At 46.0% G+C, this 15,300-nt stretch overlaps 1 protein-coding gene across 18 annotated transcripts in view; it reads left to right on the top strand.

Annotated features, from left to right (window-relative positions):
• The window catches only part of PAX6 (paired box 6), a 29,458-nt gene extending 14,799 nt beyond the window's left edge, over window positions 1–14,659 (top strand). For 6 of the 18 annotated variants that reach the window (XM_047776061.1, XM_047776062.1, XM_047776060.1 and 3 more), the window contains 10 exons: window positions 349–479; window positions 1,282–1,323; window positions 1,418–1,633; window positions 2,387–2,552; window positions 8,432–8,590; window positions 9,099–9,181; window positions 9,407–9,557; window positions 9,655–9,770; window positions 12,716–12,866; window positions 13,831–14,659. In XM_047776061.1, the coding sequence (XP_047632017.1) occupies window positions 349–479; window positions 1,282–1,323; window positions 1,418–1,633; window positions 2,387–2,552; window positions 8,432–8,590; window positions 9,099–9,181; window positions 9,407–9,557; window positions 9,655–9,770; window positions 12,716–12,866; window positions 13,831–13,916 (1,301 nt within the window). In that variant the 3' untranslated portion in view covers window positions 13,917–14,659. Of the gene's footprint in view, window positions 1–348; window positions 480–1,281; window positions 1,324–1,417; window positions 1,634–1,744; window positions 2,249–2,386; window positions 2,553–8,431; window positions 8,591–9,098; window positions 9,182–9,406; window positions 9,558–9,654; window positions 9,771–12,715; window positions 12,867–13,830 lie in introns of those variants that run through there. The other 12 variants (XM_047776067.1, XM_047776064.1, XM_047776066.1 and 9 more) reach the window with 4 other exon arrangements.
• Window positions 14,660–15,300: the final 641 nt, after the last annotated feature.

The raw sequence follows: 15,300 nt of genomic DNA on the forward strand, positions 1-15,300 counted from the left end.
GCGGTCTGCTGGGCAGGAGCTCGGCTGTGTTTGGGTTGGGCTGCCCGATGCCCCACATGGCTGTGAGGTCCTGTTGTCATTTTTGATCGATAGCAAGGACCTGATCACTGAGGTTGGCCCGGGTTGGCAGGGAGCTGAGGATGCATTGTGGTTGTCTTTTCTTCTTCCTCTTCTTTCTTCTTCTTCCTCCTCTTCCTTTTCTTCATCCTCCTCCTCTTCTTTCTCTTTTCCCCCTTCCTTCTTCCCTTTTCTCATCCGTCATCCTCTTCTTCCTTTTCTTTCTCCTCCCTCCTCCTCTTCACTCTTCTTTCTCTCCTCTCTGCTCTGCTCTGCTCTCCCTTTCCTCAGGTCACAGCGGAGTGAATCAGCTCGGTGGTGTCTTTGTCAACGGGCGGCCACTGCCGGACTCCACCCGGCAGAAGATCGTAGAGCTAGCTCACAGCGGGGCCCGGCCGTGCGACATTTCCCGAATTCTGCAGGTGATCCTCCCGGCGCCGCCCCACTTGCCGCCCCCGCGGCCCTCCACTCCCAACGCCCTCTCTTCATTTCTTACTGTAAATGCTGCTAATTATGGATCCCCCACCCTCACCCCACTCCAGTCCCCACCCCACTCCCCTGCCCTGCGCTTTCCCCTTGCCTTCCACCATCCTTCCCAATCTCTTTCAACCTGGGTCAGTCACATAATTCATCCGCTTAAGGAAAAAAAAAAAAAGAAAAAAAAACAATTCTGTGTGTGAATTAAAACAACAACTTTCTCTTTTCATTTAGTAAAAACATTCATTGTGCTAACAGGTTATGGACTATAATAAAATGAGTTGTATCAACCTGCATAATTTCATCCCCCGCTCCCTCACCCCATGCTTACCTCAGAGTTCAAGAGATTTGTGTGATTTCTTCATATTCATGAAGAAGGTATATTGATTTTAACAAACAAATGCTAGTTACCTTCCTCCTTAAACTCATATTTCCTCAATTGGGCATATTTTTAAAGGACCAATACCTAAAAATTCAGTTTAATTTTTCACTTCGCTCATTAAAACATAACACCCCTTTAAGCAAGGTCAGCACAAAACAATTCATCCGACTTCGTTTTGATGCATCTTCAGGCAGTGTTGATTTACAAAAACAGTTTTTTAAAACTTTTACAGTATTTTTTTTTAGCTCAAACTGTTTGAAAGTATCATCATATTTGTAGTTTTTAGGGCTACAAATGTAATTTTAAGAAAAAAAGCTCTCTATAGTAAGTTCTCGTACCATTGAAGGTATATTTTTGTGTTATAGACCCATGCAGATGCAAAAGTCCAAGTGCTGGACAATCAAAACGTAAGCTTGTCATTGTTTAACGCATACTTAAACAATTTTATTTTTGTCTTGAAATTATTAATAATGTGGTTTTCTGTCCACTTCCCCTATGCAGGTGTCCAACGGATGTGTGAGTAAAATTCTGGGCAGGTATTACGAGACTGGCTCCATCAGACCCAGGGCAATCGGTGGTAGTAAACCGAGAGTAGCGACTCCAGAAGTTGTAAGCAAAATAGCCCAGTATAAGCGGGAGTGCCCGTCCATCTTTGCTTGGGAAATCCGAGACAGATTACTGTCCGAGGGGGTCTGTACCAACGATAACATACCAAGTGTAAGTTCACTGAGACCATTCCCCCTCCCTGCCCTAAGCTCCACTCCTTTTCCTCTTTACCATCTCTTTCATCACCTCCCTCTGCTCTCCTCCCTGCCTGTGTCTTTCTCTGTCTCCTCCCTGTGCCTTGTCTGTCTGTCTCTTCTGTACCTGGGGGTCTTGAGAGCAGCACCCTGACCTTTTTTGACCTTCTCAAAAAAAACGGGAGTCAAGTGTAGGGGGTTCTTCATCTCATTTGCATGCAGCCAAGTAGAGGGCAGAGGCGCCCAAGGAAAGGCATTTGAACCTAGAAGGAAAATGAAAATGAAAAAACAGATTCTAGCTTCCTCCAAATCTACCTGCTTGAACCTTCCTTCAGGCATCAGACATCCAGGTCTGTCCATTATAAAGCAAAACGAAAGAAAGCTCTAAGCCAAGTCTCAATATTTTGTGGGGAAATCTTTAACTCAACAAAGCAACCATGTGAGTTAGGTCACCAGAGACATGAGCAGCAGTGAAGGACCCCCCCCTTCAGCCCTCCAACTCTCTACCCAACTCGGTGTCCACGCCTAAAGTGATGGCTGGCTTTCTTCCCATGATGTCTCTGCAAATTCACCCACTGTCCCAGGATGGCTGGTAGTTGTTCCTTGTTGCTTTAAAATGTATTAAGGGTCATTCTTGAAGGCATGGGTGTGCTGAGATGGGAACTAAAGATAGGACAAATGTGTCTTCAGGAGACGCTACCATTTGGTTTGATTTTGGTTTGATTTGCAGGTGTCATCAATAAACAGAGTTCTTCGCAACCTGGCTAGCGAAAAGCAACAGATGGGCGCAGACGGCATGTATGATAAACTAAGGATGTTGAACGGGCAGACCGGAAGCTGGGGCACCCGCCCCGGTTGGTATCCGGGGACGTCGGTACCAGGGCAACCTACTCAAGGTAAAAACTCAAACACCCATCCTCAAACTCTTCACTTATGCAGTCTCTTGCCCATCCTCTTCTCCCTAACCTTTTCCCTCTCTGGGCTTTTGTGCTTGGAGAATGTAAATGGAGAGACTCTTCGAAGGCTTGGGACACAGTGACCAGCACTGTATCTAGGTGGTGTTTGTTAAATTATCTGGTTGGCAAGGGAATTCAAGGTTGTATATGCTAGAAGTAGTATGAAGTGGCTGGTGTGTGTGTGTGTGTGTGTACACTCAAGTGTGTGTTATGAGCAGGAGTATGTGCATGCATGTACAAGCTAGCTGCATGTTGTCCTATTCAAATTTGCCATTAAAATGCACCGAGAGCCCCCTTGCTGTACAAGTGTGACAAGTTAACACACTGTCAGACTGCAAGGTAAACATAATTGTATCATTTTGTTTTTTGCTGTAATTGACAAATTATGTGACTGTGAGTACTGTGCATATGAAAGGGTGAGCAGTGATATGCAGGGCAGAAGTGAAGATGGGGCATTGCCTCTCCATGGTGGTCTCCCACCTAAAACGACCCTACCCTCTCCTCTCCTACCCCCCCTCTGCTCCTCTGGGCCCTCGGGGGTGGGGAGAGTCAGTCCTTATCTCTGTGGGTGGTGAGTGCCTAGAAGGGTAGGGTGAGGATACTGTGAGCCGGGACCTCAGGGTGCAGGAGGGACTCTGGGGCTGGGAGGAAAGATAGGATCTGGCGGGATCTGTGAGAAGTGATGGAGGAAGAGGAGCAGATGGGGGAAGGGTCGGGTCAGTGGGCTCTTCCCTCCCCTACACGCATGAGGTAGTTTGGTCAAGAATAGGAAACAGTTTACTCTGAAGATTAATCGGTATTTGTTGTCCTCGTGACAAGGAGATAATATACGGGATAATGGGACGTGGCGTCTCACTCCCCGGAGCCCAACGAAGCCTGGGGGCTCCCGGCCAGGGGCTGCCGTGCGGGGACGCTGACCCGGCGTCCAGGCACTCTCGGACCCGCTCTGGGTGCCCTGCGCCTCCACGGAGCCGGGCTAGAGAAGGGAAAATCGGTAACAGTATGCGAAATATCTGGTACAAAGGATGCTTCTGTCACTCGCAAGAATTTGTTATGGGAACAATCCTGTCGCTCTGTAATTGCTCATTAGAGAACGTTTTGTTTCTCATTAAGGCGACATGAATAAGCGTCTAGTTGAAGGAGACAGCTGTAGAAATGTTCCACAAGAGACCTCTGGACACGATTCGGCACCAATTGCCAATTAGACATGTCAGTTTTAAGAGCAGAAAACAATATAGGACGGACACTGGGAAGATAGGGAGCAAAGCGCTGGCTCCGTGTTTCCCAGCTCAGCCGCTTGGCCGGCCGAGGCCTCCCTACGCGCGGGGCCAGGCTCCCCTGGGCGATTCGCCCGCCTGCTCGCGGGATCCGCCGAACCACCGCCTCCCGGGGTGCAGGGTGCGCGGCGGGCTGCACCCGAGGAGGTGCTACCTCTGCCCAGGCGGCAGGCTGCGGCCCACTCTGGCCTCTGAGGTCGGGGGAGTGACTACCTTACCCTCACCTGACCTTTGAAACTGTGGGCTTCCCACGTGCGCACACAAAACACATCCTAGTGACACCCGAACCATTTAGGACCCAGTGTCTCCCCTCCCAATCTGAGGGCCCAGTGACTGCTCCGGAGCGGAGGCTGGCTGGCAGGTCCGAGAGGTCTTGGGGGAGGGCGCGGGGCCCAGAGGCCCGGCCTGGGAGGGCTGAGCTCTGCGTGCGAGGTCTCCGGTTTGCTTGGTGCTTAGAGCCTTGCCAGCCCCTCCGCTGCCACCAGAGGTGGCGCCCGATGGGGGCGGGTTTTCGTCCGGGGCGCGTGAGCGTGAGAAGGGAGATCCTAACTGCGAGGACCTGGTGGTGATGGTTGGGGCGGGAGGTGGCGCTAGCTTAGGAGCTTTGAACTATCAGGCGCCGAGGTGCTAGAGCACGCCGGCTCACCAACCGTGAAGTCCCCTTCCGCCCGCCCCACAGAAGCCCCATTCGCGTGCTCAGTCCCCGGGCGCCGCCCGCCACCCCCGCTGCGTGGGGAGGACGCGTTGCGCCAGCTGAGCTCCGAGTCCCGGGCGTGGGGGTCCGCGGGGCGCGGGTGGCCACGGCTGACATGTCCCGCGAATCCTCAGACGTCCCTCCGTCCCTCGCCCTCTTTCCCGGCTTGGGAAGCCGGTTTGGGGTTTTAAAGAGTCCATTGCTCCGAAAGCATAAGGCGAGGTTAGGTCTCAGAGGGAGACAAATATGGTTTCCATCTGATCAATGCCATGCTGCGGTGAATAAAATTGTGACGACGTGGGTTGACAACAACAGACAACTCTATCCAGCCCCAATTCTCCAGCGATTTGGTGGTTTTAGGGATCACGGAGACACTTTTTTTCTTATCTCCTCCCTCGTCCCCTCCCCCCCGCCCCCAGTAATACCCAGGCCCTCTATAGGATTTAGTCAGTCTCTTTTTCAACAGATGCTACAATGTTTTGATCCGCGCTCCAGAGCTGAAAAGGTGCCGCAACCGGGTTGCTATCTTTTCTTGCTTGTTTTCCGCCTCACTGATTCAGACACTAAGAAACTAAGGAATGATTTTATTTCCCAGCGTCTTTTTTTTTTCTCTCTCTCTCTTCTCCTTCTTCCAGGAAACAAATCCTATCCCTAGCGTCAGATGGTCCTGGGGCTGGGATAATGGGAGGCGCTTTCACTCGCCTTCTCACGGATTAGGCTGGAAGGTGGACGGCGCCCATTGAAGGCCCCTTCTTTGCGCTCCGAGGGGTCGCCTTTTAAAGAAGATATCTTAATTGTCTGCCACTTAGGTTTATCATGTGGGGAATTCGAGATCCGACTTCTAGTTTTATTTTGCTAAAAGCTTTAAGAGAAGAAGGTAAATCCACTAAAGAAAAAAAAAAAAAAACAAAAAAGCGCAGGGGCGGATGAGGGTTGCGCGGCCAGTCTAAGAGTGACCTCTCCGGCGGCGGCAGTACCGCCTGGCTGCGAACAGTTGCCACTTTGAAAGTAGCAAGCCAACTTTGAGTGGTGCACGCTCGCTCCACCGGGGTCGTGGAAGGATCCTGCAGCCTCCGGTTTCTGCCGAGCGGCCTCTAAAGCCACTGCCGCGTGTTTGTTTTCTCCAAAGAGGTTCAAAAATGAGCTCTCCTCATCCTTGTTGACTTCCTCCCCTTAAACATTAGTTCTCAAGACCATCGCTATGCCTGCCCTGCGTTCGTGAGAGAGAGAGAGAGAGAGAGAGAGACAGAGACAGAGACAGAGACAGAGACAGAGACAGAGACAGAGACGGTGGTGGAGGGAGGGAGGAAGGGAGAGGGAGAGTGTGCTCAAATATCCATGTTTTAAAATTAGGAAAATATCAGTGAAGCAAACTGGAACAGCGAATGCTCTCTGCAGGGTCCTCTGAGGCAGACCGGGATAGCTTTGTTTAATTGTCCAGGTCGAATGTGCCAGAAAAAAGGACTGGGGTGGGGCCTCCTGGAAGGCGTGAGTGACCACCCCGGTGAGATGGGATTGTGTTCTGCACAGCACTCCCCTCCCTAAAACGCCGCATGATGGCAGGTTTTTGTTTGCGCTTTCCAAAAGCAATAACTGATGGGCCTTTCTAGTTGGCCCAAAAGGTCTATTTCTAAAGTCTTCCTCGTTGGTGGAATCTGAAAATAAAAGGGGCTCTTCATTTCATTCCCTGAAAAACACTTTGAAAAGTCACCCGGAAACTCGGGGCAGTAAATTAGCACCGACACTGGTGCCTGCACACGTGAATGAGCTGCTCTCCCTCAGCTAAGTAGCCTCCCCCCCCCACCCCCACTTTTCTGATGAAGAGCAAGACACCCAAAGGAGGGCCAGGGCCCATTTGCTAATAGTCTCTCTCTCTCCCTTATCTCCCTTTTTCTCTTTCTCGCCCCCTCTCCTTCCACCCCCTTATCTCTTTTTCCTCTCAGCATTCTTTTCTCTCCCTCTTATACCTTTCTGGCCTGTCTCGTTGGAACCCTCTTTCTTCCTGCATCCTTCTAGACATGTCTCCTCCCCTGGTCCCCCCACTCCCTCCCCCAACCCCTGACCCTGGTCTCCACCCTCCCCGCCTGCCCCCCTCACTTCCCCCCACACTCGGGTCCTCTTCCACCGCCCCTGCGTCCCCCCACCCCCTGCCCCGGGCCCCCCATCCACCCTCCATCCCCCCCAGCCAAGCGCCCTAAATAGCATTGAGGCGACCGCTCTCCGGACAGTGATTAATGATAGCAGAGCAGAGGGGTTAACACACTTCACTGAAAAGTCTGTTGACTGGGCTTCTTGTAACACAATGTGGCCCGCTGCACGCCTCAAGAGAATCCTTTTGTTGTCCGCGCTCATTGTGGCCTCAAAATTCTGCCCACGAAAGTTTGCCAACGCTCCTGCCCCAGGAGTTTAATAGTTTCCCTTACTCGCGGGGCATTGTGCGGCGCTGAAAAGCAGCCCCTCGCTATTCAAGTGTTGGTGGTCATCTCAATAGATCTCCAAGGGCCCATATGGTGGCCAGTGCCGATGAATCCGCCTGTTTAAATGGGGGAGAAAGTTGGGGTTTTAAAACATTTCAAAGTTCCTGAAAAGATCCCACTAGATCCTGTCACAATTCCCTGAACTCTTTGATGGCGCTGCCTATTGTCTCCAGGTTATAAATGATATTCCTGGGCCAAGTCGATTCCCACCAAGGCGCCCCTAGAGAGCCCTCCCCCCCAGGTTTCCAGGAAGGGAGGGGGCTGCCCCTGTTGGTATCCCCTGGGGGTCTCAGGACCCAAGACTCAGGACCCAGCAGGCAATGGCCCAGGAGGCCCAGGCAGAGCTGGGTCCTTCCCTTCCGGGAGGCTGTGGCCTCGCTAGCAAGGTGCAAGAGGAGACAGCTAGCTTGCCCTCCAAGTAGCAAGAGAAAACAATCAAACTTTCCCCTGTTTAATGATAGAAATTACATTAAAAGTGGTGGAAATGCCCTAATTAAAAATGTACCACTTAAATGATATGCCAAGGATTCAGCTGCAGCATAGCATATTGAGCTAGTTAGTGAACTCTCTCCTATTTCTTTTTTAAAATTACACGTTAAAAATTTAAAAGAAATCTTACTTTTCTCTGGTGCAACACATTACAAAGAATGGACAGTCCTTTTATCTAAATATAAAATTCCATTTTCAGCAATTATAGCCTGTTCTTGGTGATGATATAATTACAGCTGTGCTCGTAATAGGTGTCAAGGCAGAGCGCACTCATACAATAGTTGAATAAAACTGCAGAACAATGCGAGCACTTCTAAATTCACAACCTTTAAAATGAAATTGACTGTGCGGAATTCAAATAAAAACTAGATAAATATTTTTTTTAAAGATTACAAGCTTGGTTTGGTTTCTTAATAGCATTTTCTACAAACCTATCAACATCTAATTGATTAGCTAGGAATTACTGATTATAGATCAGCCAAAATCTTGAACGTCACTCTTCTATTTTCCCAACACAGCCACAGGTAAATAAATTCTCTGAGGAGAAGGAACTGGGGGAGGCATTTGGAGAGTGGAGGTTACTTATGAAAGATCATTTTCATTGCAAACTTTAGCACTTGTTTTGTTATTTAAAGACACACCACTCTATAGGTATCTCAGTTATACAGCCTCATCTCGATAAAAATAGAAACAAAGAACCCGGTGGTCAGGTAACAAATGGCGCTAACAGCTTTTATTAAAAGAAGGCCAGCAAGTTGCCTTGGGAATGTTTTGGTGAGACTCAGAATAAACTGCTCTTAGAGTTTACGGCTATATGAGGCCCCTTTCGGAGGCTCCAAGTTATTCCAAATTTCTCTTCCTGTCCTGTTCTTTTTGTTCCAGATGGCTGCCAGCAACAGGAAGGAGGGGGAGAGAATACCAACTCCATCAGTTCCAATGGAGAAGACTCAGATGAGGCCCAAATGCGACTTCAGCTGAAGCGGAAGCTGCAAAGAAATAGAACATCCTTTACCCAAGAGCAAATTGAGGCCCTGGAGAAAGGTGATGGAGTTTTTCAAAGTAGAGAAGCAGTAAATCAAAGTAAATGCCACATCTTCAGTACAAAGAGCTAAATTTAGCTGGGGCCTTTGCACAGAGGCCTGAAAAGGTTTCTTTTTTCTTTCTGTCTTTTTTTTTTTTTTTTTTCCTGGGCATCTTTTCAGTGTGTGTGTGTGTGTGTGTGTGTGTGTGTGTGTGTTTCTGTGTGTTCTTTCTTCTTTTCATGTATCAGTGATTCAAAGATGAAAAGTCCGACTTCTCATAAAGAAAAAAAATGATGATTTGGCTAATTCATGCCACAGAAGAGACCTTGAATGAATGGCATTCCAAAGAAAATAGAACTTGGTTCTGGTGGGATAGTTCTTCCTAATGCTAATAGTAGTATCATTTTAAAGGGAATTGTTTGGAAGTGACAGAAGTGGGGAGGCGGGAACCAACTCCATCGAGGGTTTGGTTGACACATTTTGTATAGTTCTGGCACAACACAGAAAAATGCAACTTACTCTTTCAGAGTTTGAGAGAACCCATTATCCAGATGTGTTTGCCCGAGAAAGACTAGCAGCCAAAATAGATCTACCTGAAGCGAGAATACAGGTACGCAGGGGCTGTGCGTTGATGCTTTGTAATTCATGCCATTTGCCTTTTCTAGAGACACAGGTGCTGCTAAGGACACCATTTGTTTATATAAATAGTAGCAATAGATTCTTTTGCTAAATATTTTACCACACTGGGGGCTGAGGGTGGAGGATAGTGGTCCTGTGAGGGGTGGGGTGGAGCTGGGAGCAGGCACAGGGCTAACATTTTCCCTCTGATTCCCAGGTATGGTTTTCTAATCGAAGGGCCAAATGGAGAAGAGAAGAGAAGCTGAGGAATCAGAGAAGACAGGCCAGCAACACACCTAGTCATATCCCCATCAGCAGTAGTTTCAGTACCAGTGTCTACCAACCAATCCCACAACCCACTACACCTGGTAATTTGAAATATGAATACTACCAATACCTGTGTTTCAACTTGTCTGCCCTTGGCTCTGCCTCATCATGACCGTCTGTGTGTCCTTCTCCCTGCAGTTTCCTCCTTCACCTCTGGTTCCATGTTGGGCCGAACAGACACAGCCCTCACCAACACCTACAGTGCTCTGCCACCCATGCCCAGCTTCACCATGGCAAATAACCTGCCTATGCAAGTAAGTGAGGCCCATGGCTGCCCATCTAACGGGCCCCTGGGAGAGGAGGTGAGGAAGGGGCTGGGGCCTGCAGACCTCATTGGCTCTGTATGTATCCTTGGGAGCCTCTCTTGATACTGTGATGGGCTTGACCAGTCAAGTCAGAGATGCAAATGGTCCATCCAGCTGTTTAGTCGACTGATTAATTGATGGACTCATGCCTTTAACGAATTAAAAAGCCTGATGTTCAGTCAAGTTGATCTGCCTTTTGCTCATTGAGCATGGAAGCTTGATAATGTTGGGTGAGAATGGGACAGGTTTTGGAAACCAGTGGAACTTGAATCAGAAATTGAAAATGATGTGGTCAAATGATTAGATAGTAAGGGATTAGAATACCCAATACACATTATATTAATGTGTTTGTAAGTATATACTCTTTCTGTGCATTTCGGACATTATTTAGGATGTTTGTGAGAATCTAGTGAGGAAGAAAAAAAGGATCAGAAATGGGATTTACATTTGCCTAGTGTGATACACTTCACAGAGGAAAGGCAAGTTTTCTTTTATATCTTACACCAAAAAAAAAAAAAAAAGAATAGAGTTTTTAAAAAAAGGAATAGAAATAGAATTTGCTAGAAATTGTTTTGTTTTGTTATATTTTGTTTTTTTTTTGTTTTCTGTATAGTTTTATTTTTTAAAATTACTCAATAAATGTTATTACATTTATAATTGTACCACAATCATCACAACCCAGTTTTACAGCATTTCCATCCCAAACCCCAGTGCATCCCCCCCCCCATCCTGTCTCATTTGGAAACCATAAGTTTTTCAAAGTCTGTGAGCCAGTATCCGTGCTGCAAAGAAGTTCATTGTGTCCTTTTTTTAGATTCCACATGTGAGTGATAGCATATGATGATGGTGTTTCATTGTCTAATTTCACTTAAGTATTTGCTAGAAGTTTAGTGCACCTTTGCCATGAATCGTGTGATGAGTTTGGGGCATTTCTAGCTGCCTGGAAGGGTTCATGCTAGTCGCTGGGTATATCAGTGTGCCCCTACTCTCAGTTCCATCTGAAATATTTATCAGCCCCTACATATACTAGGCCTGCAGTAGGTTAACACTTTGTGATGAAAGAACTTGGGAGCTGGAGAGGGGCTTCTTGATAAGGAAAAAGCCTTGGTCTTATGGTGAGCCTTCTGCAGAGCCTTCCCCAGGACTCCTGTTCTGTTTGTGCAGCAATTAGACATGCCAGATAGTGTGAGATGGGCCACCGAGAGCCCCTGATGGAAACAGATCTGCAGTTAACCCAGATGGTTTCTTCTCCGCTCAACATCTTTTGCTGGATTTCTAATCCAAATCGCACCAAAATAAATGCTTCACAGTCTTTAGACTAATGGAGGAGTAGCTAGATAAGCAACTTCAGAAGAATTATTCACATGTCTATTTTTATTGCATCTGGGTATTATTGGCCATAGAGCAATTTATGTAAATTATGGGATTAACAGCCCATTAGTTGGTGTTGCTACAACTGCCTTGGAATTTTCCAGAAGTTGAGGTTGCCTCAAGGAAGTGATTTCTGGAATTAGAAACAAATGCAAGTTGAAATTCTCTCAGGGCCCTGAAGGCCTTCTTGTCTCTGAACCCGATGTTAGCAGTCATCCTCGGAATTTAATAAGGCCACCGAGTATCTCTTCAGTTTGTAGGTTGTAGCAATGTCTAGGTTTCTACAAAGATAAAAAAATGTGTATATGAGAAAAAATTAGAAACTATTAAATAGATGCTGCTATTCTCTTGGGGTTGTTTCCACACGTAGACTGGTATGGGTCAATTTATTTCAAACACTGACTTAAAAATTAGACAACTATATCATTCAAATCATATATACATTCATTAAGCATAAAGAAAATCAAAATAGTGATTCTACTGTTCAGAGAAAGTTACTCTATGAACTTTGGAGTGGGGTGAGGGCTCTTCTCTCTGGGCATCAGTTTACCCTGTTGATGAAAAATTTCAACTGTTTTACAAAGGGTGTGTCCTACTCTGAACCTTCTCTTACGTGTCACGCTCTCTGAGCAAGTGGATCTTGGAATGATGAACATTTCTCAGTTTGCAGGGCAGAACAGTACTCTCACCTCCCTTGTTCCTAACATTATGCTTCTATTAATTCATCCCAAGCTTGCTGCCCCAGCATAGCTCCACGAGAGCTCATGAGGGGTTGTGTCCTAGCTCTACGTATTTCTTATTTTAGTTAGGATATAGGTTTATCTTTTCAGTACCATGACTCCAAGCACTTAGAGGGTAGCAACACAATTTTGTGGATAAAACCCAATCTTGATTTTGGGGTCCGTAAGAAAGTCACAGCTAATTCTCAGGATGGGGCTCAGTATTTATTGACACTTCTGACTTCTTTAACCTGAGATCATTAATGATCTGCCTCTTTAAGAATCTTCACATCCAGAAGTCCAACCATGAAAAGGAAAGCTCTCAAGGTCCCCAAACTAAACTTGACAGAGCTCCTCCTACTGTTCTCTGCCTCAAAGCTTGAGATTGGGGGTTTGAGGAGCATGCCACTGGATTTCTAAATAGATTGGATTTGCAGGGGTGGGGATATGTGTTTATGGAAGTCCTCATGCTATAGCTTCTCTAAAGATGCCAGCAGAGGTCCGAGATGAAAACGGACAAAAACCTTATTTATTTATGGATAATGTCAACCATCTAGGTGGACAATATCTGAATTGCTGGTACATTAAAGAGTTCGGTGCATAGACAGCTTTACTCGAGCAGTGGCCGATGGAAGGCCTGGTTGGAGGCCGGTCTTCGACTTCCCCCGTGGAATTCCAGTGTTCTGCTTGAGGGCATGTTTAATGCTCAGCCTTGCTGGCGGAGTTCCTGGGGGAGGAGGGAGCCTGGGGATGTGGCTGCGGATGTGTCTCTCAGTAACCACGGGTTTGCCTTTCTCCTCCCAGCCCCCAGTCCCCAGCCAGACCTCCTCGTACTCCTGCATGCTGCCCACCAGCCCTTCAGTGAACGGGCGGAGTTATGATACGTACACCCCCCCCCACATGCAGACACACATGAACAGTCAGCCGATGGGCACCTCGGGCACCACTTCCACAGGTGAGCCGCTGCTCTCTGCGGGCTGCGTAGAGGTGGCCTTTGCAGCTTCCTTTGCCAGGTGATCGCCCTTCTCTCCAAGTTTACCTATAAAGAACCTCCTGGCCTTGTGTGATGGTGTGTTTAACGCTCTGTTGTTCGCTTTCCTGGGGAAAACTGATCGAAAAGGGAAATTCAGCCAAGCTAAGTAGTGACTTGACCAAAGTTGTTGGTCCTGAATGTGGCCACAGACGTTGTATATGAAGACAAGGCCCGAAAATGTAACTTTTCCCAGGAGAGATTAGTATATTAGCCAAAGCTCAATGGTGAGGGCCCCTGAGCTTTATTTTATTTTATTTTTTTGGCTGTTTGCCTTTTCTGGGGCCACTCCCGCAGCATATGGAGGTTTCCAGGCTAGGGGTCCAATTGGAGCTGTAGCCACCAGCCTACGCCAGTGCCACAGCAACGAGGGCTCCGAGCCACGTCTGCAACCTGCACCAGAACTCATGGCAATGCTGGATCCTTAACCCACTGAGCAAGGCCAGGGATTGAACCTGCAACCTCATGGTTCCTAATTGGATTCGTTAACCACTGCGCCACGACGGGAACTCCAAGGCCCCCTGAAGCTTATTGGAAGACTTCTCCGTTCCCTCCTAGCTCCTCTGTGCCTTTCACTGCAACTGAAGAACTACTGCTTTGGTTTTCCAGGATAGTTTTGTTGCTAAAATTCCACACAACAAACACATGGAGTTGCTTTTTCTGGGAGTGGGGGGACATCGGGAGGCTTGGGATTCAATAGGTGTGTGTAAACATGTCATCTGGTTTCTGAAGGTGCTGCTTTTCTTTGTAAGACTTCAGAAAATTAAAAAAATACAGCTGAAATGTTAGAAGGTACCAGAGATTTTTTTTTTTAATCTTATAAATTCATACTCCATGCCTGTCTCTCAAAGGGAATATCTACATGGCTATTTCTTTCATCCACTTCTAGGACTCATTTCCCCTGGTGTGTCAGTTCCAGTTCAAGTTCCTGGAAGTGAACCTGATATGTCTCAATATTGGCCAAGATTACAGTAAAAAACAAAAACAATCAAAAAAACAAAAAGAAAGGATATATTGTGTTAACTCAGTCAGTGACTCTGTGGATACAACAGTTGGGCGTTCAGGAAGGAAAGAAAAATGGCTGTTAGAAGCACTTCAGTTCTGCAATTGTGTCCTGTGTTGTACCACTGGGGAATGGACTTGAAACAAGGACCTTTGTATACAGAAGGCGCTATATCAGTTGGAACAAATCTTCATTTTGGTATCCAAACTTTTATTCATTTTAGTGTATTATTTGTAAATGGGCATTTGTATGTTATAATGAAAAAAGAACAACGTAGACTGGATGGATGTTTGATCCCTGTTGGTCATGAAGGTGTTAAAAACAACAAAAAACAAAGGAAATCATGATCAACAAGCTTTGCCATGAATTTAAGAGTTTTATCAAGATATATCGAATACTTCTACCCATCTGTTCATAGTTTATGGACTGATGTTCCAAGTTTGTATCATTCCTTTGCATATAATTAAACCTGGAACAACATGCACTAGATTTATGTAAGAAATATCTGTTGGTTTTCCAAAGGTTGTTAACAGATGAAGTTTATGTGCGAAAAAAGGGTAAGCTATAAATTCAAGGACGAAAAAAGTTGATAGCTAAAAGGTAGAGTGTGTCTTCGATATAATCCAATTTGTTTTATGTCAAAATGTAAGTATTCGTCTTCCCTAGAAATCCTCAGAATGATTTCTATAATAAAATTAATTTCATTTATATTTGACAAGAATACGCTATAGATGTTTTATACACATTTTCATGCAATCATAAGTTTCTTTTTTGGCCAGCAAAAGTTAATTGTTCTTAGATATAGTTGTATTACTGTTCACAGTCCAATCATTTTGTGCATCTAGAATTCATTCCTAATCAATTAAAAGTGCTTGCAAGAGTTTTAAACTTAAGTGTTTTGAAGTTGTTCACAACTACATATCAAAATTAACCATTGTTGATTGTAAAAAAAAAAAAAAACCATGCCAAAGCCTTTGTATTTCCTTTATTATACTATTTTCTTTTTAACCTTATAGTGTGGTGTTACAAATTTTGTTTCCATGTTAGATGAACATTCTAACCAATGGTTACTTTCATACATACTTTAAATTCTGATTATCCTTAAAGAAATAGGTCTTAGAGAGATCACAAATCGCAAATGTGTTAGAAAAAAATTCCACTTAAAGCCGTGTGTAGGTCTGTGCCCATCTATACCCACAGTACACATACAAAATGGTAACGTTTCCCAGTTTGCCATTTAATCAAAAGCTTAAAGTCTAGATACAATTAAAAAATGCAACAAGCTACTAACTAGGAATTGTATTTTGAATTAGGGCTGGCGTTTTCAATCTGGGCCGATTTCCATCGTCAGCCTGT

The sequence above is a fragment of the Phacochoerus africanus genome, chromosome 4 (assembly GCF_016906955.1).
Source record: "Phacochoerus africanus isolate WHEZ1 chromosome 4, ROS_Pafr_v1, whole genome shotgun sequence".
Taxonomy (NCBI): domain Eukaryota; kingdom Metazoa; phylum Chordata; class Mammalia; order Artiodactyla; family Suidae; genus Phacochoerus; species Phacochoerus africanus.